The sequence below is a fragment of the Hypanus sabinus genome, chromosome 5 (assembly GCF_030144855.1).
Source record: "Hypanus sabinus isolate sHypSab1 chromosome 5, sHypSab1.hap1, whole genome shotgun sequence".
Lineage (NCBI taxonomy): Eukaryota > Metazoa > Chordata > Chondrichthyes > Myliobatiformes > Dasyatidae > Hypanus > Hypanus sabinus.
The window spans coordinates 43,335,702-43,363,632 of record NC_082710.1 but is presented as its reverse complement, the minus strand read 5'-3'; the positions used below and the strand labels follow the sequence as shown (position 1 = coordinate 43,363,632).

Genomic DNA, 27,931 nt, shown 5'->3' with positions numbered 1-27,931 from the left:
TTGAGGAACTCTCTTGAGAAAAGGTAATTTCAGATCGGATTCTGCGCAATATGAAATAGTTAACTGATGATTATTGTGCAGGGCCCTTAGAGTGACAATAGCATGATAGAGTTTTCTTTAAACTGGAAAATGAACTGGTGCAACTGATGATTAACATTCTAAATCTAAACAAAGGAAATTATAAAAGGTACAAGGAGTGAATTCAAAGTCCAAAGTAAAATTATCGAAGGACCTATATTTTACCATATATTGTCTTGAGATTCGTTTTCCTGCAGATATTCACACAAAGACAGACAGGCGACCAATATACAAAAGACAAACTGCAAACATATATTAAAAATCAAATAATAAAAGAAAATAAATAATACTGACAACATGAATTGTTGAGTCCTGGAAAATGAGTCTATATGCTGTGTTCAATGATGAATCTGGCATTGGGGTGAAAGAAGCTATCAACACAGGTTCAGAAGCCTGATGATTGTAGGAATAATAACTGCTCTTGAACCTGGTTATGTGGGGCTTAAGGTTCCTGTATCTCCTTCCTGATGGCAACAGTCAGAAAAGAGCATAAGCTCAGACAGTGAGGGTCCTTGATGATGGATGCCTCTTTCTGGTAGATACGCTTAATGACGGGGAAGGCTTTTTCTGTGATGCCTTGGGCCACCACTTTAGGTACAGCCTAGTGTCACTTTATGGACATACAATCAATATATTTATGTATGTATTCATATTTATTGTTTTTTATTATCATTGTGCTCTTCATCTTTTGTGGGTTTTATGCTGCATTGGATCCAGAGTAACAATTATTTTGTTCACTTTACACTCATTTACAGGAATTTATATTAAACAATCTAGAATCCAGCGCTTTCTATAGGCTTTTCTATTCCTGGGGATCGGTGTTTCCATATGATACAACCAGTCAGGTATTCTCCATTGTGCATCTACAGAAGTTTGTCAAAGTTTTAAATGACGTGCTGAATCTACGCAAACTTCTTCGTAGAGACGTTGTCTTTGTAATGGCAGCTATGTGCTGGAGCCAGGACAGATCCTCCAAAAAGATAGCACCAAGGAATTTAAAGTTACTGACCCACCCCACCTCCAATCCCCTAATGAGGACTGGTTCATGGGCCTTCTGTCTGTTTCACCCTAGTCAATAATCAATAGCTCTAAGCCTCACAGTCAGAAGTGTAAAGTGGGTAGAGCAGGAAGCTAAGCGCACAGCCTTGTGGTCCACTTGTGCTGAGAGTGAATGTGGAGGACATGCTGTTGCTATTCCAAACTATCTTGGGGTCTGCAAGTGAGAAAATCGAGGATCCCATTGCATAAGGTGGTCTTGAGGCCATTAACTTTGAGGGGATGAGGATGTTGAATACTGAGCTACAAGTCATTGAAGAGCATCCAGATTTATGCATCTTCCCCTTCTGGATGTTCCAGAGCTGAGTGAAGAGCCAATGAAATAGCATCTGCTGTTGACCTGTAATGATGGTAGACTAATTGGAGTGGATCCAAGTCACTCCCCAGGCATACGTTTCATGACCAATGGATGCTAAGTGCTACCGGATGATAGTTGGTGAGGCACTTACCATATTCTTTTTGGGCACTGTTTGAAGCAGTTTTGCACCTCAGACTGCTGATACAAGAGGCTGGAGATGTCAATAAACACTACAGCCAGCTGATTAGCACTTGGCCAGGTACATGGTCTGGGTCTTTCCAAGGGTTCACCCTGTGTTTCAAGTTGCATGTGAGATAGCTTTATGGAGGCCACACCAGAACCTCTTGTACTTTCCTTGGTCGCCAGACCCGAATGCCACCTATCTGGCCATCAGCAGATTGTGGATCCATTGGTTCTTCCAGAGCTTCTGGTCGGGAAAGATTCTGAATGATTTTGTGGGTGCACACTCATCCACGACTTCTTTATAAAATCTGTGACAAGTCGGCTAGGGTAGATTGGGGATTTTCATTAAAAGGCACAACGTTGAATAGACAATTGTTAATATTTAAGGAACAGATGCAAGAACTCAATGCCTTTCCACCACAAAGGAAAAGCAATCTTACTATGACTAACAAATGAAGTTAAGGAATATATTAGATCCAAAGAGAGATCATACAAAGTTACTAGGGAAAGGATTGACTGCTTAGTGTCTGGAACGATGGTCTCTGTCCCTCACTATACTGCAAAGCACTTTGGACTGAGATGAGAAGAATTCCCCTCACTCAGTGACTGGTAAGACTATGGAATTAATTGTGGAGACCAAATGGCCAAATATATTTAAGAAGGAGACAGACACATTCCTGGATGCAAAAGGCATCGGGGCAATGCGGAGAGACCCAAGGTAAAATTGGAGATGGAGGATCAGCCACGATGGTATTAATCTACTTCATTCATAATCAGAATCTGGTTTAATAACACTGGCATATGTCAACAAAAACCTTACGTCATGTGCTGACGATATTAAACCTGATCATGAACGAAGCAGGCTCAAGGGTACTTCTGCTTCAATTTTCCTACATTTCTACAGCACAACTCTTTGTACATGCTTTAGATGTGAAAGGGATTGTTCCAGTTCCTTGAGGGAACTATCAGGTTTGCAAACAAGCTTCCCACTTTTCACTGATACAGTGCACAAGAGTTCCAATCAGCTTCTCTAATTGCAGCAACAACTATTACAGTGAACATACAAACAAACATCTCTTGAAGCCACAAAGTGGTTTCTGCAGAATGAAAAAAAAAATTCATATTCCATCCAGGCCATTTGATCTGCTTCCTGTGAGTAGATTTCAATTTCCACGGGGAGGAAGGGGATATTAAAGATGCCTCCAAACAGGGATCAAGAATACCATTTTCAGAGGTCAGGAATTATTAGGGCAATCCATTTCCTTAGATGACTAATGGCATGATGTGTACAGAAAGTAACAAAATCGCAGTTCATGCAAAAATGAGAATACCACATTATGACTAATTTTCACCTGACACAGAAATATTGTTTCTGTCATCAGATGTTGACGGCAATGTAAACTATTGCTATCATTAGGCCACTACTAGTCAAGGCTCATAGTAAGTACTAGATTAGGTGATCTCACTGAGCTGGCTGCAATAGAAATCTCATCTCGTTAATACCAGATAATGAAAATGTAGGTTTAAAAAAAATTGTGCTTCGGATCAGCCGCAGTAAGACCCATTAGAGAACACAGGTTGAAGATAGGCTGAAGGCTCAATGCTATCACCAACCTGCCATTTGGCCCATGAGCAGCCTCTTTAGAGAGAAGCGGCTTGGATGAGCCCCTTGACAACTATGGCACAATGTACGTTTTTATATTTGGTCAACAATAAGATTTTTTTTTGCACAAAGGCAAGTATGCGAGTTAAGAAAAAGGGACATTTTTATAAAAATTGCATTGTGCGGAATGCACTGCCAGTAATGGCAGTGGAAGCAGACTTAATTGCCACATCCAAAAGGGCGTTAGACAAGGATCTGAAAGGGAAGTTCTGGCAGGACAATGGGAAGGTGGCTATGATGTGTAAGCATTTAGATTGTCCACATGTAGAATTAATATGGATTTAAAGAATTGAATGCTCCTCATTCGCGTTGTAGTCATTCTATGGTACTGTAAAAGATGTGTTGAAACACAAAACTAAACTATGCCAAAAGTGTAAGGAAATGTTTATTAAATCCCTTTCCAGCATGTAGAGGTGAGGTAAATGCAATGAATAAATAAGTTACCTGAAAGTGTTTACTGCTTCAAAGAATAACAGTTTAAAAGGCTCTGGCACTAGAGCTGTTCATGGCTCTCTTCACTGTTACAGATTTATTTTGAATATAGGAGCAATTTTCAATGTCAAGACAAACCATCAAATTTAATTTCTTTACAATTTTCTTGTTAGGGAAATGAGTAGAATGAAAGACAGTATGGTATTATATTCTTAGGTAGAATTCTTTATTCCAGTTCCCTTCTACATTCATTACATAATCATTAATCATCTGATTATATTCTCATCCTAACATGAATAAAATAAAAGACTCAAGTTGAATTGAAACTTAATTTTTCATATAGGTGATCTATTTTACATGCTCTTACCCTGTCTTGAAGATCTGGATTAACACCAATTTTGCAGAGGTATTGTACAACTTCAACATTACCATATCGAGCTGCTACATGGAGGGCAGTTTCACCAGACTGCAGTAAAATATAAACAAAAATAGAAGTTAATAATCTGACTAAATTCTACACTGAAATCTGCCAGTGTTTAAGCTTCATTTATAAAGACTCATTTCATAGTGATGTTGGCTATGGGACTTCTGAATACAATGCTCTTGAAAATGCACCAGTGCTTGGCTGCCTCACACAAAATTTTTGATAAGCTACAGAGAAGGGTAAGTAATAATTACAAACCAGTAGTCTTATGCAAGGATATCTGCAGGAAATCAAAATAAGGACCAGGAAACAAAATCTGATGGAGAGAGTAGGTGGAATAGAGTAGGACGATGAAGGAAGTAAAAAGCAAAAGATTTGCAAGTTCAACAGAGCTAATAACAAGATTAGTCAATATGACTGTAATTAGGTCACCCTCTTGTCAAGAGCAGTTAAACAAGTACAATGGTGTAATAAATGGGGATCCCTGCAACCCGAGTTTTAAGGAGAACTCATTGTTGTAACACAGGCACTCCAGGAGTATAATGAAGGGGCTGTTCTGCTTCTTGTGTATACACTGAAGCGACAATGGCAACTTTAAATATAGAAAAATGGCTGTTATGGGTGTAACACATCTACTGAAGATCAGCTCCAGTGCACCCTTTACTCTAACTAATCACAGGGACTTTGGTTTTTGTCCCTGCATCATTCTCAAATACATTTTAGATTAGCACCACCCAATACCACTCTACACATCCAATCATAACGAGTTATCCTATACTTTGATCCCAATAATCACAGTCCTGCACACTATAAAACAAAAAGATCAACTGCTTGGCAGTTTTGGAATTAAATTAGTTAACCCAAAGCACAAAAAAGAAAATCAGAAACAAAAAAAAAAAATTGCTGGAGAAAGCTACAACTTAAAATGTCTTTCTCTTTCCACAGATACTGCCATACCAGCTGAGCTTTTCCAGTTTTTCCTAATTTTATTTCAGATTTTCAGCACTTGCTTTTTTTATATAACTGATTTTCATGACATCTGATTTCCTCTGCAGATGTTAACAGTAATTAAGTGACACCAGAGAAGTTTTTCATCAGAATATCCATAAAAATATCATAACCCTGTGGGGCACCGTGGTAGAGTGCAGTTAGTACAGTGCTATTACAGCTCGGGGTGTCTGAATTCGGAGTACAACCCTGGTGTCCTCTGTAAGGAGGCCGTACTCCTTACATCCTGTGGGTGCATTGTTTCTCTCTGGGTTCCCCAGCTTTCTCCCACAGTCCAAAGACGTACCAATTAGTAGGTTAATTGGCCATTGTAAACCGTCCCATGATTAGGCTAGGGTTAAATCAGGGGTTGCTGGCACAAGAGGCTGCATTATCTCCAGATAAATAAACGAAGTTGAGCAGCGCAGTCCAGCTAAGTCCTCAGCTTCCATCCGGCCTATGCAGAACAGTTGTTTAACAACAGATGGCCCAAGAGCAACATTCACTTCATTCCAAGATGCTCCACAGCAGTTGAAAAAGATTGTTCAAGGAAGGATCTTATGAAATGGAGTATCAGACCATGTTCCCTCACTCATTCGCTATTCATCAAATTCCCTAATCATGTCATTAGTAAAGCAAACTTAAGGGATTAATTGGCTACATGACCATGACATCAGCAAGATGTGCCAACTCTGCTTTTCAGACTTGAGGGAAATACAGAGCTGTGTTTCCCAGCAACCAGTAATAGAACCACCTTTCTAAATCTGAGTTTGTCATGATAATCAAAATTATAAGGAAGAGCGAGGAGAATGTTAACAGATTCCAAAAAAAGGCAGGCAAACAAGTAACATGGGCTGATATGCAACAGATGACATTTAGCACAGCAAACTGTGAAATGAGTTACTTATGTAAGAACAGAATCACAGAAACCCATGGCAGGGAAGGAGATCATTTAACACATTCTGTTCCCAATGCTGCTAAAGAAAGCTACCCAGAAAAATCATACTTCCTAGCTCTTGAGGTGTCTATAAAAGTGCTTATTCAAATAGGTTTAGAAATTTGATGGGAATTTTGTCTTCCAATATTGTTTCAGGCAGAGCTCCAGACACATCTTTGATCCTATGAGTTCCATCTTTTGAGTCAATTTGTTTCTCCGTACCAGTTTTCATGACTCAATATAGAACTCAGTGGCAAGGGAAATCAGGTTCTTTCTTATAATTTTATAGCTCTTAATTAAGATACTGTCCCAATCTCTAATGTGTCAAAGAAATTAGCTTCAGTCTGTTCAGCCCTTCCTCTACCATTCTCCTTTGTACCCTCATCACACTCTTCATTAATATGATAATAGTGCACAATGTAGAGTGTTAGAAATTCCAGAAATTCACTCAGCCAATAAAAGAAAGTATTCCTTATGCCTTTCTATATTTTTTGTCTACTATCTTCATGGATCGTAAATGAGGAGAGGGCAACTTATTTCAATGTAGGATCAAAGACATGTACGTTCATGTATTTTTGCAGGTGCTAGGACAAATTGATAGGACAATTAATAAGGGATTCCTCAGGAAGTAACATTGGTTCATTACTTTTGTATATGAAGCTAAACTTTAATTAACCCAGGTTTGGAATCAGCTGGAGATTTCCAATCAACACACTAAAAAAAATCAAGGTCAGAGGGAATTTAGAGGGATTACAAAGAAAATTCTAGATGATATAAGATAAGTCAAGATGATAGATGATATACTTCTCATGATAATTATAGCATAGAAACATAGAAATCCTACAGCACAATACAGGCCCTTTGGCCCACAAAGCTGTGCCAAACATGTCCCTACCTTAGAACTATCTAGGTTTTACCCATAGCCCTCTATTTTTCTAAGCTCCATGTAGCCATCCAGGAGGCTCTTAAAAGATCCAATCGTTTCTGCCTCCACCACTGCCGCCGGCAGCCCATTCCACTCACTCACCACTCTCTGCGTAAAAAAACTTACCCCGGACATCTCCTCTGTACCTTCTTCCAAACTTAAAACTGTGCCCTTTCGTGCTTGCCATTTCAGCCCTGGTGAAAAGCCTCTGACTATCCACACAATCAATGCCTCTCATCATCTTGTACACCTCTATCAACTCTAATCCTCTGTCACTCAACCTATTCTCATAAGGCATGCTCCCCAATCCAGGCAACATCCTTGTAAATCTCCTCTGCACCCTTTCTATGGTTTCCACATCCTTCCTGCAGTGAGGCCATTTTATGTATTGCTCTGTACTGCTACCGCAAAATAACAAATTACATATGTCTGCGATGATAAACTTGATTCTGAGCTTGGAGTCTGAATGTAGTAGGGAGGAGAAATACACAAGCACTCCAAGGAACAGTACAACTAGAAGAGGAACGGGAATATTGCAGTTGTAGGTTGTCAGCCAGGTGACACCTCAGGGGTGTTTAAACCCTTGGAACACTTGATCTCCCCTTCTACATTGTCATGACCCCTGCACACATGTACATGCACGGCACCTTCTCCGTAGCTGCAAAACCATACTGTGCATTTTGTTTTCTTTTCACTATGTCAGTGTAATTATGTACGCCTTAATCTGTCTGGATGGCATGCAAAACTAGTGCAATTCACTGTTTCTCAAGACATGTGACAATAATAAACCAATAAAAGAAATAAAGCAGGAGAATTCTAATTCTGATTGTTTGCTATAAGGAAACCAATATAAGATTCAAGGGCAGGTATGATAAATTAAGGCATGAGTTTTGGATTAACAGCACTTTATGCTGGAAAATACATGTTTTGTTGGGAGGGAGTGGTGGAATAGCTAAATCTGGTGGGTGATACCATCCTAAATATAAAGCACATTGAACGGAGTTTTGGTAGGGAGAAAGTTCAGTAAGACCACGGAAGTGAAACAGCTTCCTAACTGAGAGGCTACAAGGGAGAGGGCAGCGTGGAGTTGAACAGGATAAGTTCCAGGCCAAGTACGTGGGCACGGCACCATTTGTAGGTCCCGCTCTCAGTCAGACAGTATCCCGGCTTGTGAATAAGTCACTGTTTCTTCATTGCTGCTGAATCCAAACTCTGGGAAATGAACAAATGTGAAAAGGGTGCTAAAGCTGCAAAGAACCTGGCTCATTCTGCATCTGAGTTTCAGGTGGCAGTCAGGAGCAAAGGAACAAACTGCGTGGGTGGACAGTAGGGGCAGCACTGTGACATAGTGGTCAGCACAACACTTTACAGTACCAGGTTTCATTCCCGCCGCTGCTTGTGAGGAGTCTGTATGCTGCCCCTGTGACCTTGTGGGTTTCCTCTGGTGCTCTGGTTTCCTCCCACAGTCCAAAGATGTACTGGTTGGCAGGTTTATTGATTATTGTACATTGCCCCGTGATTAGGCTCGGATTAGATTGAGGGATTTCCAGTTGGTGTGGCTGAAGGGCTTACTTTACGCTGTATCTCAATAAGTAAATAAATCTTTGTAAAGGTGAGTTAAAATTCATCTTGACAACATGGAATGTTTAAGAAACAAATTGGGCAGGTAAAGCTGGATGACACACACACACAAAATGCTGAAGGAATTTGGCAGCCCAGGCAGCATCTAGGAAAAGAGTTCTGTCGACATTTCGGGCCAAAACCCTTCGGCAGAACTGGAGAAACTGTTGAATAAGAGGATATGATTTAGAAAACTGGATGGCATTTTGATTTGAAACTATACCGCTATGCATTTGGATATCATCAAGTACATACGTAGAGATGAGTGTATCATGGGTTGGTTCTTGAGAAACCGCAAGGCTGCTAGCATAGGGATAGGGAAAAGGAAACATTATTGAACATATCCCACTTTGGAGTAGGGTACAAACAGTATTGATAGTCTGTTAATATACACAATGAATTAGTGTTGGTAAAAATGTTGGCAGATTACAACTCTGCAAAAATGTATTCTTTTGCCAAATTATTATTTTGTGATTATAATTGCAAATGTTGATTATTGCTTGAAATTCCATTTTATATCTTTGTGAATCTGTTATTTTCTAAAAACTTATTAGGAAGCATTATTGCATCTACAAGGCAGATTGCACCAGTAACATCTCTTTCTATTAATTGATTCATAAGAAATTCTACCAGACAAGTAAATTACTTTCTTTAAAAATAATTTAAATTTAAAATTAAGCACATTTGTCTTTTACAAGGGTGACACTGGTGCTCATTTTCTTACCTTATCTTGAACATTCAAAGGACATTCTTGTTGATGCAAGAACCTCAATGTTTCAGTATGACCGTGTCTTGCAGCCCAGTATAGTGCATTGGACCCAGTCTAGGAGAAATTCAGATCTTTTTAAGAAAATAATTTAAAATACTTCATACTCAAATATGTCAATTTATTTTCAATGAATTTTATTAGTCCCATTTAGAAACATCTGAATGCCTGGTCTATTATACATTAAAGTAAATTTACTTAACCTGCAAACAGTAATGCCAAATGAGACACACCAATAGCATTCAGACATATGGTAACTAAAGTGACAAGAAGCAATAGTTTTTTTCAGACACATTGAAGAGAATATTCTGACAAGTTCCATTACAAACCTTGTCCTGGACATCAATCTTTGCTCCTTTTTGGATGAGCAAGTTAAGAATCTGGATATTTCCACAACCAGCCGCGACCAACAGAGGAGGTGTTCCATGCTGCAGAAAGATTAAACAAATAACAAAATGGAGCGGAAAGATAAATGTTCAATTTTCCCCTTTTGTAGAAACTAATTGACCTGTAAAGATTGGCCATCTCATAGCTCCAAGGCTGGTTGCATCACCTGGACGACATCTACTCATTACAGCTTGCTGCTACAATATTTGCAATGACATTTTCCATGGCTCCCCAGCGCTTCACTATCTTCTGAGTTTCTTCATCGGAAGGGTTTCCCCAACATGAGCCAGCACATCAGGCCTCAATTTTAAGTTATGTTTGATTTAGGACAGAAAAGGCTTTTTCAGCCATTTTCCAGCTATCCTGATGTCAGTGCCTTTATTCTGCATTAACAGATAAACAGACAAATTCCATATTTGAACCAAGCACAATATGAATTAGAAGGGTGTTGCAACTGAGTCGGCCAACCTGAGCATACGCAAAGGAAAAAATATGCAGTAAATAAACCTTCCCAGAAGTACCATTTCAATGAAATTGAACTTTGTTTGATTTTCTCCATAGTATAAAATTTAAAATAATAAATAAATAAGCTGCAGGTGTAGTTCCCAAATGCACCAAGGTTTATTCCTTCACCTTCAAACAATCCACAGCAGTTTCCTCATGGGAATTGTGCAGTCTTTTTGCTTTTAGCCACACTCAGCCACTGGTAAATATGTAGACAGAGACACTCCTGCTGCCAGTTGTCACAGGAGCACAGGCTGCACAAAATGTACTCTGCAAGGAATCCACTGTGGAGTTCGCTGCATGTTGCAGCCTGCTTTAGAGCCTAATTCCGCCACAGGCGCACCACTGCCACTTTCTTTCCGTGACACAAATACCCCAGGAGCTGAGTGCTTCAATAGTGATGAGCACAGGAGCTTAAACGTGTAGGCTTAACATTGTCAGTGAAAGCGCGTGTCCATAATCTTGCATTTCATTCCTTCATTGGAAGGCCCTTCCTCACATACAGATATTTCCTCAAGCTGCAGAGCCATTCCGTCTCACTGTCATGGCAAATACTGGCAGAACATACGGGCGAAAACAGTAATTAAGTCATGACGGGTCTGAAAAATCATAGGGTGTATCTACACAACCTTAGAAACATCTTTCTGCAAAAGCTATCACAAAAGACAACAAAAGGTAAAGAATTGCATCCTCTTACCTAACAGCTTGCTTGTGACTAAGTGCATCAGCTTATACAAATGAATGCCTTTCATTCTGAGAGCTGCCAAGATGGCTATATTTGTACTAATATATTTTTAACTGAAGTTGGATCCTCTGCAACCAAATTTTATACTTATGTGGCTTTCACATGCACTAAATTGTTTATTGACAACAATGTCACAATAATAGAGGGAATTAGGCAAAGTTAAACTATCTACATTGAGCAGGCTTGCAGGAAGATCTGCAATAGTCCTGTTTCGGTCAGGGAGAATATTTTCTTAGAAGGACATTAGATAATTTGTTTATAAATTTTGCAGAATGGTTTAATAATATAACCTCTAGATTACCATATTAATTTTTCACTGATGCATTTAGATTAAATAGAAATTATTGCTTCATTTTGATTAATGTCATCATTTATTTAACAACAATGGATGACTTTGTTCTATGGCTCCAGAGATTAGGACAACAAAGAGGTGGTCGCTGGAGGCAGAGGAGCAGGTATGGGATTGCTTCAAGCTGGTGGACTAGGCCATGTGGACCTGAATAAGTACACCAAGGTTGTAATGGACTTATTAAATCAACTCTAGATGAGTGTGCTCTGACAAAATATTGAAGTGTCCTCCCTAACCAGAAGATCCCTAATCTGCTGAGGGCCAGATTAGAGGCATTCAAGTCTGGTGACCAAGTTAAATGAGGTCCAGGTATGATCTCCAGAAAGCAATCTCACAGGTGGAGTGGCAAATCCGGACTAAACTTGAATCAACGAAGGATGCTCGACGGTTGTGACAGAGCTTGAATGTTATCACCTCCTATAAAGTAAAATCAAGAAACATAGATGACAGCAGGGGTTTCGCTTCCAGATGAGATCAATGCCTTCTAGGCTTGCTTTGACCATCAAAACATGGAGGAACCATCACAATCTTCCACAGCCCACGATGACCCTGCGATTTCAGTCTCTGCGGCTGACAGGCAAGCATCCTTCAGGGGCGTGAACCCACGGAAAGCATCCAGCCCAGATGGGGTACCTGGCCATGTACCGAAGACCCATGATGAACAACTGTCTGGAATGCTCAACTCCGGTGACAAAATGAAGGTCCAGTGAAACATTTTCAGGTCACGATGTAGCATGTTTTGGAAGGGAACTTGCAGACAGTGGCACTAACACACAGCTGAAGATCTTGTCCAACTCGGCAGTAGAGGTCTCAAGTTTAGGGAGCGGTGTCAGAGGAGCCTACAAGAGTAACTGCTGCGCTTTTCGGTAGGGCCTGAAGCCACAGTACACCGGTGGTGCTTGGAAGAGCAAAGGGATCATCAGTTAAATAGACTGCTATGCCCTGGAGGGGCTTGAACTTGTTTGGAGTTGTCATTCAGGCAAGTGGAAAGTCAAATGCCCAGGATTTGCAAATGGAGTTGAACACCAGTGAACTTCTTGCTAATGGAAAGGAAAATCATTAATGAAGATGAATGGACTTCACCTCATGCAACCACAGTTTTGTTGCAGAAACAAACTATTCGTTACACAGGGATATATTATGTAGCAAAAATTGTTTTGTATTATCTTATATGTTTTAAGTTGCAAACCTCAGCTCTCTAAGTGTTTTAATAAATATAATACTACTTTTAAAGATGATAAATTATGTGATTAATACAAAACTCATGTTTGTTCTGAAAATGGGAAGGAAATAACTCTTGAAGCATTAACTAAATATGTTAAAGGGTGCACAAAGTTTTACCTTGTTCGCCTGGTTTATGTCATAATTGGCAAGTGATCCAAGCAGATGTTGCAGACCAGGAACATTATCATCGTTAATGGCGTGGATAATCGCTTTCATCACAAAAGAATCCTCTTCATCCTGATCAGAAATCGAGAAATAAACTTATCATTCTTGGATGTCAAGCAGTCTACTGAACATATGGGGGAAAGTGCAAGAATATTTATGCCATTTTCAAAAATAGTATAATTTATACACTGATAAAGTCCTCTGCCAATAATTCTGAATCATGAACATCCACCGTGTAATTACACTTTAAAAACAGCATAGTTTAAGTGAGGATAGCTGAACTGCATCCAGCTTTAATTGTTCAGAGCCCAATTAAGTTAAAATTCATGACCTCCACAGCTTGATCAGCAGGTTAATCCATTGAGCAGTGCAGGTTTAAACTATATAGCCTTCAAAGATCATAGGCTGAACGTGATCTGTTCTGTACTAACAAACAGAATGCAGAGTAGCAGTTCAAAGCCAAACTGGTTTGGATACACAAACCTGTGCTTAACAATGGTCAAAGACACAAACAGCTTCAATGCAGTTTAAATAGAAGAAACAAGCAATGAACAAAAGAGTTTGAGTCAAAGTGGAGCATATTCAGAACTGGAATACTATGCTACACTTCTTCACATTAGCTAGTTGCTAGCTTGTAATTTGGATGAGATCGTTGGGTGCAGATATACCTTAACGTCATGAATCATCCTCCTGAATAACGGAAGATAAGCAGAATTAAGGGGTTCAGTATTGGAATGAGGAGGCTTTCTCAAGGAAGGGGAAGCAAAATGTAGAGGAACAGTAAATAAAAAACTTTTTGTTCAAAGATTGTTTCCATCCCCTTTCACTGGAGGTTAAAGACTTGGGTTGTATGTTAAAATGAGCCAGAATGAAATAGGAAGCTGACCTGGACTATAGCCAGCAAACAAATACACACAATTCTCAAACAAAACGAAACAAAGCCCTCAGCTGCTGAATGGAGTTTTGCTCAGGTACTTACCAAAGTGTCTTCACTCCTAGCAACACTCATATTGCTCCGAGAAAGAAATGATCTTGATAGCCGTTGGCACAGTGATATTAGCCTCACTGATTGCTAAAGAAACAACAATTTAACCAAATAACTTGGTGACAAAGCTTCAACTGAACACTTTGAGAACTCTCACTTTCCAAGAATAATTGTGAACTTGCAATCACAAGTAATAGCACATGAAATGAATTCCAAATAGCTGGAATGTTACAGGCAGCTTTAAACTTACAAGCTTTACTTTGGTCATGATTAAAAAGCATTTCAGTAAGGAAAATTACATAATTATATTAAGGATTTAATTGTCACTAAAAGTAGGACATTGTTCCACTACATGCTTGAAATATAAACGTGTTTGCATATAAAATCATGTCATTTGATTTCTAACTTCATATTAAAAAAATCACAAGAAATAAAAAAAATCAGTAATTATTTAAAACTGTGTTCTTCATCATTTATTTTTATACACCACTAATTTAAACTAAAAGGCTTTGGGGAAAAATTATAGGTATTTGATCTTCAATAAAGGAACCAATTAACAATTTTCCTTGGTGAAATTAAATGCATCTTAAAAATGTTCAAGAGAATTCGGGACTGAGTGAAATTGAAATACATTTGAAATTAGAAATTGAAAGGTCGATGGACTTTTTAAAATTTTGCAATAGATTGAACAGATATGAAATACATGCATATATACTCAAACTGATTTATGTTGATTATTACCTGTGCCAGTTTTCATTTAGCACTGTTTTCAATTACCTTTCATCTAGCCGGTTCATACACTGAATTAGTAGGTGCAGTAAATGTTCACCAAGGTATGACACACATTTTGTAACAACCAAACATGCACAACAGAGCAAGTGATTAAAATGAAAAGAAAATAATTTCCCACAAGTAAATATACCAACTTCACAAACTACAATAATTTGCAGACAGCAGTAGTTAATTTTTTCATCAATGTTTACAATAACACCCCACTGCACTGTTATATATTAATATCATTAACCAATACATTCTTTCCCATTTAGATTCCACAACATTTGCTGTACTAGTCAGAATGGCAGTCAACTTCATGTTAATTAATCTCTTGTTGAAAAAGTTTCCCCCCCTGAGTAGTTAATCAGCAAAAGCAAATCTTAACTTCAAACAATGACCTCGTTTTTGAACTTGGCATATTCTCAAAGTGCTGCGTAAGGTTGAGTTTTCCAATCAAATTATGCCTTTTGCTTTCAAGGCAATAGAAATACAAATGCCTAGTCCCAAATTACATTTAACAAATGGAATGATCTTAGAATTGGAGATACGCAGAGAACACCAAAAGCTCTATAATTATTGTATTTGTTTTTCTTATTATGAATATTGAATATTGTCTGATCCTTAAAAGATGAAACAACTATTCCTGTTCTTCATCAAAAGACTTCCTTGGCTAGACCATTCCTTGTACTCTTCTCTGCATGATCCAAGAATAATGGGCAAAGTGTCCTGATACGGATTTCTTTGTCAGTTCACTTCCAATTTTAAATGGAGTGACCTAGAATGTCTATATAAATATTGTACTGTTAAAAATCCACATACCTTCCATTTCCTGCGAGCTGCAAACTTTTTGAACTTCTCCATGTTCACAGCAGATGCTTTCCTGCTGAGAGCCTGCTGACTGTCTTTTGGCTGAAATATCATATAAAATAAAGTTATTTACCTGGCTAATATGACTTGGAAATAAACACACATGTAAGTAATGTAACTCCTGCACTATAGTATCATAGGCCTGGGTAGTAACTAAAACAGCCTACTCCCCCCACCTGACAATAAAACAAATTTGACAAGACCCTTGATAAACCATAGACCATATAGGACCGTATAAGATACAGGAGCAGAATTAGGCCATTTGGCTCATCGAGTCTAAACCACCATTTCATCATGGCTGATCTAATTTTCCTCTCAGCCCTAATCTCCTGCCTTCTCCCAGTATCCCAGAAAATGTGTTCTTCCTGACCAATCAAGAATCTATCAACCTCTGCCTTAGATATATATAAAGACATTGGCCTCCACAGCTGCCTATGGCAAAGAATTCCACAGATTCACCACCCTCTGGCTAAAAAAAAAATCCTTATCTCTGTTCTAAAGGGACGCCCCTCTATTCTGAGGCTGTATCATCAGGTCCCAAGACTCTCTAAATCCACTCTATCAAGGCCTTTCACCACTCAATAGGTTTCAATGAGGTCGGCCCTCATCCTGAATTCCAGTGAATACAGACCCAGAGCTATCAAACGCTCTTCATATATCAAGCCATTCAATCCTGGAATCATTTTTGTGAAAACCTCCTTTGCACCCTCTCCAGTTTCAGTACTTCCTCTCTAAGACAAGGGGCCCGAAACTGCTGACAATACTCTAAGTGAGGCCTCATCAGTACTTTATAAAGTCTCAACATTACATCCTTGCTTTTATCTTCTTGAACTTAATGCTAACATTGTGTTTGTCTTCCTCACTACAGAGTCAACCTGAAAGTTCACATCAATGCCATTCTTCCATGGGCTGAGTGCAAGGCACAGGAAGAAACACATTTTCCTTCCTCCTATCGGAACTTGCTAGGATGGTTCAAGACCTGATGGGAGCGAGTGTGCTGTACTCCAGACCCAGAAACTTATTGCAGAATGCACGTGCCTGAACAGAACGTGGCTGGAAATATCAACGTTCAATTTGACTTTCTGGAAATCCCAGCCCAAAAGGATTGCTTCTTTATAACTTAATTGCATACATACTGGGTATTCTTTGAAGTAGTGAGAGAGAGTCTGAAATCTTTGTAGGGTAGAATCCATTTGAAAACAGCGGGTCTCATCGGGGATGAGTATTTTTAAGCCAACAGAAAGAAGCAAGTTGTAAGCAGGGCGGCCATTGTGGGAGTATCACTACCGTTAAGAGTGGTCAGGCTTTGGCGAGAACACGCAGTGGCACAGGGTGCTGAGTCGTTCATTATTGTTGGTCTCTGGTTGCGGAATGTGGGTTTGAGAAATTCAGGCCAAAGATATAACAAGCTTGGTGAGAGGAAGCTGAGTAAATGACCTGGGTGAGATAGATAAAACTTTTATCTCTGTTCTAAAGGGATCTCAAAGTTTTCATGGATAAGGCACAGGTAAGCTTTTTATTCCCGTCTGAAGATCCTTAGTCTTCAGTATAGGCAGCATGGATAGGATGACAGAATGTTCTTCCTGTGAAATGTGGGATTTCAGGGCAGCCAGCTTCAGCTCCTGAGGGACATGGTCAAGGACCTGGAGCTGGATGGACTCGGGACCGTCTGCAAGTCTGGAGACCTCATAGATGAAACTTCTACTGAGCTGGTCACGCCCAGAGTGTGGGCCTCAGATAGTAGATGGGTGACCACCAGGAAAAGTCAAGGGGAGTCAGCAGACAGTGCCAGGTTTCCCCTCCACAACAAGCATACCCTTTTGGATACTGCTGGGGAGGGGGAAATAACCTATCAGGGTATAGCAGCAGCAGTGGCCTTGTGACTGGCTCTGAGGCTCAGCAGGGAAGGTGAGGCCAGGCAGAGCGATAGTGATAGGAGACTCCTTAGTTAGGGGGATTTTGTGGCTGCCAGAGAGATGCCAAAACAATATGTTGCCTTCCAGGCGCTAGGGCTGAGGATGTCAGGGCGTCCGCAGAATATTATCAAGGGCAGCCAGAGGTCATGGTGCACACTGGCACCGAGATGTAGGTAGAAAGGGGGAAGGGGTCCTGTACGGAGAGTACAGGAAACAGGCTGAAGTACAGGACGTCAAAGGTAATCTCTGGATTACTCCCTGTGCCACATGCTAGTCAGGATAGCACAGATGAATGAATGGCTGAGGAACTGGTGTAGAGGACAGGATTTCAGGTTCTTGGATCACTGGAATCTTTTCTGTGGCAGGGCTGACCTAAGCAAGAGGGACAGGTTGTACTTAAACCAGAAGGAATTGATATTCCGGCCGGGAAGTTACTAGGGCTCATTGGGAGGGTTTAATTTAGCTTGGTGGTGGTTGGGAACCACAGCACCAGGTCAGAAAGTGGAGGGATGGAGGGGAAGTATTTGTCAGGGTCAGTAAAAACAGGCAGAAGCAAAATAATAGATATGATGGGATAGATAGTTTGAACTTAATGTGTTTGTCTTAATGCTAGATGCATTATTTGTAAAGGTCATGAACTGTGATCATGGATCAGTACATAGAACTACAATGTTGTGACAATTGCAGAGGCAGTTGAGGGAAGGACAGGAGTTGGGGGGTCTGGATGAGTAGATCTCAAAATTAGGATGTGTGTAATCACTCTAATAGAATTGTACTACAGACACCCCCCACCCCACCTAAACTGCCAGCGGGGCATCGAGGAACAGATATGCAGGCAGATTAAGGAAAGGTGCAAAAACAATAGGGGCTGTTGTCGTGGACTAACTTCCATAACATAAACTGAGACCTTCTTAGTGCAAGTGGAGGTGGAGTTAAAATGACACTAAATGGCGACTCCTTTGCTTGCGTCTTCAGAAACAGCTCTATTTCCATCTTTACTATCTTTATTTTTCCATTTCAGGGTTCTTCTGAAGACCCTGACCTGGAGTTACACACTGACTTCGGTTCTTTGCAGGAATGGGACCCGTTCTCGGGGTTTCAGGACTGTCTTGTTATCCGACATGCCCAGGGTTCGGCCCGAGAGTCCGGCTCGGATTTGGAAGCCTAAGATCTCGGGGCTCTGGAGACGGGCAGATTGAGGGTCAGTGTCACAGCAGGAGATTTGTGTGTTATCGGGGAGGCTGGGAAACCTTTCACTGTGGGTACGAAGACCTGAGATCTTTGGGCACAGAGCTAGTAAAAAGCAGCGAAACAGACTTTTAACATTGTTTTGTGCCCTGCTCACTGAAAATGGGGGACACCTCCCTCTCCCTTATTTGGGAGAGAGAGAGAGAGCCTGTGGTTTGTCGAATGCCGGATGAAATGCAAAGTCACTGGAGTAACTGCAAGTCTGTGTCTTTGCTATCGCTTTGCTCACGCTTGAGTGCTTGGTGGTGGGTGCTGATGCTTGCTTTTTTTTGTCCGTGGGGGGAGGTGGGAGGGATCGCTGTTCGCTGCCCCTTACGCGTGAGAGGGGGCAGTTGGGGGACATTGTGGTTCTCACATTTAACTGTTGTTCACTCTTTGGGGCACTTAGCTGTTTTCGTGGATGTTTGTGAAGAAAAAGCATTTCAGTATGTATATTGTATACATTCCTCTGACATTAAATTGGACCTTTGAACATTTGAAGTGGTTTAGATGAGACAGAATTTGTTAGGTGCATCCAGAAGTGTTTCCTAACTCAATATTTAGTTAGTCCAACAAGAGGAGGGGCTGTACTGGATCTGCTGTTGGGTTGTAAGCCTGGCCAGGTGACCAACCTTTCACTGGGTGAACAGTTAGAGAACAGTGGCCATAACTCCTTAAGTTTTAATGTAGCTATAGATAAGGATAAGTATGGATAAGAAACATAAGAAATAGGAGCAGGAGAGGGCCATCTGGTAAGATCTTATCCATTCAGTAAGATCATGGCTGATCTGACCATGGACTTATCTCCACCTACCTGCCTTTTCCCCATGACCCTTAATTCCCGTACTATGCAAAAATCTATCCAACCTTGTCTTAAATATATTTACTGAGGTAGCCTCCACTGCTTCACAGACTCACCACTCTCAGGGAAAAGCAACACACACAAAATGTTGGTGGAACGCAGCAGGCCAGGCAGCATCTATAGGAAGAAGTACAGTTGACTCACAGTCCTGATGAAGCGTCTCGGCCCAAAACGTCGACAGCGCTTCTCCCTATAGATGCTACCTGGCCTGTTGCGTTTCACCAGTGTTTTGTGTGTGTTGCTTGAATTTCCAGCATCTGCAGATTTCCTCGTGTCTGGGAAAAGTAGTTCCTTCTCACCTTCGTCCTAAATTTACTCCCCCAAACCTTGAGGCTATCTACGTCCCCAGTTCTAGTCTCACCTGCTAGCGGAAACAATTTTCCTGCTTCTATCTTATCTAACTCTTTCATAATTTTCTATGTTTCTACATGATCTCCTCTCATCCTTCCAAATTCCAGCAAGTATAGTCCCAGGTAACTCAATCTTTCCTCATAGTCTACCCCCTTCATCTTTGAAATCAACCTTGTGAACCTCCTCTGCATCGCCTCCAAAGCCAGAATATCCTTCCTCAAGTGAGGAGACCAGAACTGCACGCAGTGCTCCAGGTGCGGCCTCACCAGTACCCTGTATAGTTGCAGCATAACCTCCCTGCTCTTAAATTCAATCACTCTAGCAATGAAGGCCAACATCCCATTTGCCTTCTTGTGGGAGAATATTAAATTGGAGCAGGCAAATTACTAGAGCACTTAGGCAGGAATGAGGGAGCGTTAATTGGAAACAGCCGTTTTTGGGCAAGTCCGCATCTGACATGTGGAGGGCGTTTAAGGACTAACTGCTCAGAGTACAGGACAGGTATATTCCAGTCAGAAGCAAGGAGAAAAATGGCAAGGTAAGAGAACCTTGGAAGTTGAGGGAGATGATGAATTTAGTCATGAAGAAAAAGGAAGATTATGTAAAGCTTAGGAAGCTGGAATGAAACATGAGCCTGTACTGGGACCTTTACTGTGATGTATACACTATAAATGACCTGGATGGGTGGGTTAGTAAGATTGCAGATGATACGCAGATTGATGGTGTTGGGGATAACGGAGATGACTGACAAGAACTGTGGGGTATAGATTTGGACAGAGAAATGACAGATGGAATTTAACCAGGCCAAATGAGAAGTGTTGAACCTTGGTAGGTGAAATGTAAAGAGACAGTACACTGTTAACGGCACAACACTTAACAGGGATAATGAGCGGAGGGATCTTGAGGTCCAGGTTCAAAGCTCCCTGAAAGTGACTACACAAGTTGATGTCTTGCCGAAGGGGTTCGCCCCGAAACATCGGCTGTACTTTTTCCCATAGCTGCTGCCTGACCTGCTGAGTTCCTCCAGCATTTAGTGTGTGTTGCTCGGATTTCCAGCATCAGCAGATTTTCTCTTGTTTGTGATTCGAACACAGGCTGATAGGGTGGTTAAGAAGGCATATGGTATGTTTGCCTTTATTAGTCGAGGCACTGAGAAAGCTCAGGAAGTTATGTTACAGCTTTATAAAGCTCTTGTTAGGCCGTAGCTGGAGCAATGCTTGGAATTCTTGTCACTCCACTACAGGAAAGATGTCAAGGCTTTGGCGAGGGTGCATAAGAGGTTTAGCAGGATGTTGAGGACATGTGCTATAACAGGAGGTAGGACAAACATGAACTGTTTTCTCTGGAGTGGCGGAGGCTGACAGGAGATCTGATAGAGGTTTATAAGATTATGAGAGGCATAGATAAGCGATAGTACCTTTTACCCAGGGTTCAAATACCTAATACCAGAGGCATGCATTTAAGGGGCGAGGGACTGAGTTCAAAGGGAATATGAGGGGCAAGTTTTTTTAAAAAACACAGAGAGAAGTGGATGCCTGAAATGCACTGCCCGGAGTGGTGGTAGAAACATTAGAGACTTTTAATAGACTCTTAGAGAGGCACATTTGTGAGGAAAATGGAAGGATATGGTACAGTGTAGGTAAAGGGGGTTAGTGTAGAAGGCCATTCGATTCATAATTTATTTAGTTCAACCCGTCATTGCGGGCCGAAGAATCTGTTCCTGTATAGTACCATTCTACATTCTACATACACATTAAACTTTTCTATAGACATTTTGATCCGGTTGTGAAAAAGTATAAATATGCAGCAAAATCTGTGCAGAGAAACACACACAAAATGCTGGAGGAACTCGGCAAGACAGGCAGCATCTGTGGAAGGGACTTGGGCCGAGACTCCTCCTCAGACCTGAATTGTTGTTTTCATATTTCCTTTGTGCAACACCTGCTGAGTTCTTCCAGTATTTTGTGTGTGTTGCTTAAGATTTCCGGCATGTGCAAACTCTCCTGTCCTTGAGATGCTGCTCAGATATTAATTTAGATGGATATTGTGCAGCAGAAGGCACGATACTAGGATGCAATTCACATTCTAACATTTCTCAAAAATAAAGATGCTGAAACATTTATTAGAAATTTACTACCAAATCTGGTTATCTATCCAGCTTACTCACTTGAGCGTGATAGGATAAATAACTTCGACAGATTAATCACCATGTAGGTGGAAAACATGCACAAAACCTTCTAAATTTTGATTTTAAGTTATTCCAAGGGGATTCTAATAATAATAATAAAAAATAACACAACAGGTCACACAACATAACACACTAGCTCTCATCAGTTCTTGTGCCTTGATCTCAAGTTGAAGTAAACGAGTTTAAGATGGGTTATGCATTCTCTCATGTTAAGCCAAAGTCTTAAATACTTATAGAAAGCACACCTTGATCCATGGGTGCTGAAAGCTATCTTGAATTGTCATTCTTTTCCTGTTGAAGACAAAGGTACAATGCAAAACTGTTGAAAATACTAAAAACAGAGAATCATAACGCACAAACGAAACTTTCAACCCAACAGTTTTCCAGGTTGCTGTAGAATATTTTAGTTTTCTGCTTGAATGTTATTGGCATAAAAATGATTCTTAAAAGTGGCACTAAATTTAAAAAAAACACTGTGCTGTAGATGGCATTTAAGTATAGAAACATTTGTTATTCTACCTTTCACCCCCTTTTAAGTTCTTTCTTTCCGTAGTTGGTAGGGTAGTGAGAATATTAGTAGTTTAAATCCATAATCCGGATCTGAAATGTGTGCAGAGTGTTAATCTGAATTTCTTTGGCAAGCAAAAGAATTTTAACCTATGACGTCCATTTAATACCTATCAATTCATCACTGACACAAAAAGTAGGCAAATATTGCTCAATTATTCCCACTGATTTTGCTCAGTTATAACTGGAAAACTGGAAGATGAACTAGCTTTGTTTTTTTATCCCCAATGACAAATGGATTTGGGTATCAGAATGTCCGCTGACTGACCAAAGGATTATTACAACTACCCAAAGCTTTCGCACTAAACCACACAACGAACTGCAATCAGGAGCCAAAACAAGGAGAGACACTTCATGAAATTCTGAGGCCAGGAGGAGCACTTCAGTCCCAACTGACCGCTACTTTGGCAGATACCAACTCACAGGCCTCTTGTGGCCAAAATGACAGAATCATCACATTCTAAGCAATGAACATTTTTTATGTTTGTGCATCATTGGTGTGGTTATAACATGAAAGTACACGAAAGAAACATTTCAGAAAGAGTACTGAAGACATACTTGGGATCTTTCACAAGTAGTTTCTGGATAAAATCTTTCGCCAAACCACTAGTATTCTTGAAAAATTCCACATCGAATTGATAGTTCACAGCTGAAACATTGGCCAACGTTTCTTGTTTGCTGTCACCCAAGAAAGGTGATGCACCACTTAAACTAATTAAAAGAGAATGGCAAATTTCAAAACAATGTCACGTATGTGATGAGCTGTTAAAAACATTACACTCCATGGTTATCTGACCTTTCATATTTCAGATACTGCATAGGATTGATCCTGACAAAACTACAAAGAGGAATTTCAGTACCTCTATACCAGCTTGACTAAGTACAACTATAGCTCAATGGAAAGAACTACATTGATGTAAGATAGCATTATGGCAAATAGTTAACCTCTTATTTAGTAAAGCGATTAATTTTAGACTCATGATATTGAAAACATTTTTTGTCAATTCCTGCTCAAAGCTCATTATGTTATACTTCCCAACTTTTGTAATAATACAAACACAGCACAATCCAGGTGACAATGCCATTCCTATTTTGTTCCATATTTATTTCAGTAAACTGGTAGTCCTCAACAAAGTAATAGGAGTGTCATTTCAGACACACTAGGTGCTAATGTTGTGACAATTTTAAATGAGTTACTATTCCCACACATGAATGCTAACATGACAAGAATCTGGCAAAGATTTCAAAACAACACATTTAGACTGAGAAAGGTAATAATTGTAAAAGTTCAATACTTACAGAATGTACGTTATTACTCCAATACTCCTGAAATATGAGATAGCAGTTTTGTTATATTTCTGCAAATGACTGTGAATAACCCACTGAAAGTTCCAGTTTATTGTGTAGTTTATTTTTCACTCACCACATATCAGCCTCCAGGCCAAGAGGTTCATAGTTTACGATTTCAGGAGCTACAAAATAAAAATATGTAATTTGTCTCACAAGATTCCAACAGGTTACAGCCAAAGGAATTGATTTTTCTTCCCCATTTAAAATATTTTTGCAGCTGCTACTCCCATTTGTTCCTCTGATGGTGATGGTCCTAATTCCGTCAGTGACTTCTCTTTACCACCTTAATTCAAGAACCATTGAAACAGCATTTTTCAAATCTGCTTCAAATTCAGCACCTTTAAAAAGCGTTATTTCACAGCAGGTACTGCAATTGTTCTACCAGCCCTTCTTCCATTTTGCTTACTGATTTCCTTTTGTTAAGTTCAGCAGCTTTTCATTTTGGAGTTCAGTTTGCACAAAAAAAATTTGTTCAAATTAAATAATCACTTACATCTGGTGTTCTGAACATACAGGAAGAAATGAAACCACCCTATAAAGCCTCTATAATTTTCCATTTGGATCTGGATCATTTAAACCATTTGATTTTGCACATTTAAAAAATAGTGTACACAATCTAGTACAAATGTATATCAATCAAAACAGAGAATGCGGAAACTAGTCAACAGATCTGGCAGTATCTGTGGTTAAGAAAAGTAGGGTAGGTGCTCCAGATATAACACCCTTCATTAAATCTGGGTCAGAACTCATGAGGACCCTTGCCCAGTTTTGCTATCAGGCCTAGGACCCAGAGCCTTGGCTTCATTTCACTTTATGTGGAAGGTGCTTAAGTGCTTTATGCACTTTTGTTTTTAAAATCAAATTTCCAGCATCTGCAGGTTTGTATCAAAAACATCATTCCTGAAAGGACCCTTGGAAATCTAACGTAAAAAAGAAAAAGAAGTTTTTTGAGCTTCCTTTCACGCTCCTACATTTACCTGTATTTACACATCCTTCTACACAATTCTCCCTCTGTTTATCTGGTTTCCTGGGCTCCAGATTCCCCAATGTCTATGACAGTGAATGTCATATTTACAGAATATAACTCTTGTCATACTTACAATCGGTTCTATCAACCATTTCTCAATCTTAAAACTTGCATTAGGTCTTTCCTTACTGTTTTATTTTCTAGAGGAATATTTCCTGCAGGTCCCTCAGTTCTGGTTTCACTAAAGCTCATATTTCTCTGCACCTTTTCCAGTGCATATCATTCCATAATATATAGATCAAAACTGTTTGAAGTGTTTTAAACTGTGGGCTTAGAACAGTTTGATACAACTGCTCTGCTTTTAATTTCATCCTCAAGTATTAACTCAAACTTAGCTGACCTTTTTCATTGCTGCATTTACCTGTGGCATTTCCATTTGGTGATACCTATAATTAACACTTCTATGGAACAAATGGTGTCAAACTGTACTCTTTGATATGTTACAATAAGAGACTATGGTTAAGAAACTTCTTGCTGATAGGTTGTCCATGGGTAAGATCGCCATCACAAGTTTTAGCAAGGTGATCAACTATGGAAAATTCTTGCCCTCGTTTTTTGGCCCTGTGCTCTATCCTAGGTCAAGTACATGCAGGGCAAATGCAAATTGCTTCTGTGATTAGTTAACATGACACATATCAAGGACAAACTCTGGATTCTCCTAAACCACTTCCACATCGTGTATTAAATTTTTCAACCACACAATTAGAGAAGATTGAAAAGTCAATACTCTTTATTTCAAATATATTATTATGAAACTCATGACAAGTGAAAATATTAAAAGTTAAACTCTTGAAGATGTAAGACTTCACCAACAGTCTAGCTCAAATGTGGGTGCTTTTAAATTTGTGCATCAGCTACTTCATTACTCTAACTTCAGACTAATCACAGCCTAAAATCAAATAACTGGGAAAAGAGACACTTAAAAACTTCACTGATCCCTTTCTTATTTTCTCCTACTGTTGAAAATCTTAATCTTTTTGTGTTGGTTCTTTGCAAATGCCAATGACAATTGGATGCATGATGGTAAAATGTTCTTAGGCTCCTGTCAAGGGAATCAACTCCAAGGACAGATTATTTTGCTATTTTAATCTTCTGTAAGATGACTAAAAGCTCACATTATTTCTAAATAAGAATGTAATAAACATGCAAGAGGGACCAGAAAACAGGAAGCAAAAGAGTGGACAGGTGTTCTGTTACAATTAACCTTTCAGTAGAATGTACAGGGACAAAATTAGCATAACAAATTGAGAAACCTTGCATTGCAGAAATGGTAGACAAATTCCACTGTATGCCAGAATAAACCACACTGAAAGACTCCAGTCTTAAATGCGCATTCTAGTTAGGAGTGAGAAAGAGCAGAGCCCAGACCTTTAAAACTTGATGTCTAGTGCAACTTTCATTACCAAATGTGAAACAGACACAACCTTAACTGCTCCACTGGTCTAATTATAAAGTACTCTACAACTGTTAGTTTTGTTAACACTTTAATTTATTGATCCCCAGGCCGTTATTGTTTCACACCATAACATATTGGGTTGTGTTCAGCATGCACACAGTGATATCATCAACTCCAGTGCAGTTTGTGACCCACCTGCCCAATTCCCACTTGTTACAAATAGAACATGGCACAACTATATAACACTTTCACAAAGTACCTACCTCTCAAATAATTGAAAATGAAATTTCATCAGCCCATGAACAGAGAAAAGTTCAGGATTTCTAAGCCGGTTTCAGAGATAGCTTTCAAGATACTTACCAACAAATTCTGGAGTTCCAAAGATGTTTTTAAATTCATGTCCAAAATCAATTTCATGTGCCAAACCAAAGTCAATGAGTTTAATCCGAGGGTTGGGCGATTTTTTATCTAGCAACATAATGTTTTCAGGCTGCAGAAAAGAAAAAGATTATGGAAGGAATTCAAGCATCAGTTTGTTTCCTTTAATGAAGCAGAACAAAAACAGCATGTACGATTTAAATTAATTCACTGTGAAAACTTGCTATTCTGCATAAAAATAACTTTAAAAAAGTAACAGTATATTCAAATAAACAGGGTATAGTTATCGCTTTGTATTACACTTCTCCGTTGTTCTAAGATGACTTGACTATTGGTACAATCTGTACATCTCTCAGTGCAACATCTGAGTGATTACCATACATAAAGCATGCTTAGCATTTTTGACACTTCCTTTGGCTTCACCTACATTGAAGATGATAACTACAGCAAAGATAAGGCTCTAGTGCAGGGGTCGGCAACGTTTACCACTGAAAGAGCCAATATGGACCCATTTCCCACAGAAAAGAAAACACTGGGAGCCACAAAACCAGTTTGACATTTAAAATGAAATAACGCTGCATACAACGTTTTTTTTTGCCTTTATGCTATGTATAAACAAACTATAATGTGTTGCATTTATGAAATTGATGAACTCCTGCAGTGAAAATGAAATTACATTTCTGCATGCAACAAAAACATTTTGAACTCCGAAAAAAAGACGTTGGGTTGAAGGTTACTCCATAGTTAGCCTACCTTGGATCGAAGAATTAAAAGAAAGTGCGCACTGGCGGGTGTCAGGCATTGGCAGTGGTGATGTATATTAATAGCGATAAAAAACAAGTTGTAGCGGTGTGCTACATGCAGCGTTAAAATAAAGACACTGCAGTTAACTTTATTCGAACTAAACAGCCTTGCTTTAAAGCCTCCCTCAACCCGTCCCCGTGGGCGCGGATGCTCCAAAAGACACGTACTCACAAACCCCCGTAGGCTATCTCCCTTAGCCGGAACGGTGGCTAATTGTGAGCCGGTTTGGATGTGCCAGGAAATGGGTCTCCACAACGTTTTTAGATTGTACAAGATCACCATAATCTTCAAATTTCGAATTACATTTCAAAAACTAACAAACTACGGGGAGCCGCAGCACAGAGATGAAAGAGTCGCATGTGGCTCCGGAGCCGCGGGTTGCCGACCCATGCTCTAGTGAATGGTAATTCTATATTCCCTCAACTGAACTACTAAACTTAAATTCATAGAAAAGTACAGTGTAAAAACAGGCCATTCGGCCCATCTAGTCCATGCT

General features: G+C 39.8%; 1 protein-coding gene across 1 annotated transcript in view; it reads right to left on the bottom strand.

Moving 5' to 3' along the window:
* The window catches only part of dapk1 (death-associated protein kinase 1), a 188,008-nt gene that overhangs the window by 73,891 nt on the left and 86,186 nt on the right, over positions 1-27,931 (bottom strand). The window contains exons 5-15 of the mRNA XM_059969851.1: positions 26,614-26,743; positions 23,904-23,952; positions 23,780-23,806; positions 23,039-23,191; positions 22,159-22,204; positions 15,322-15,411; positions 13,723-13,815; positions 12,696-12,815; positions 9,699-9,797; positions 9,328-9,426; positions 4,078-4,176 (exon numbers count right to left, since the gene is read on the bottom strand). Of these exons, the coding sequence (XP_059825834.1) occupies positions 4,078-4,176; positions 9,328-9,426; positions 9,699-9,797; positions 12,696-12,815; positions 13,723-13,815; positions 15,322-15,411; positions 22,159-22,204; positions 23,039-23,191; positions 23,780-23,806; positions 23,904-23,952; positions 26,614-26,743 (1,005 nt within the window). The remainder of the gene's footprint in view (positions 1-4,077; positions 4,177-9,327; positions 9,427-9,698; positions 9,798-12,695; positions 12,816-13,722; positions 13,816-15,321; positions 15,412-22,158; positions 22,205-23,038; positions 23,192-23,779; positions 23,807-23,903; positions 23,953-26,613; positions 26,744-27,931) is intronic.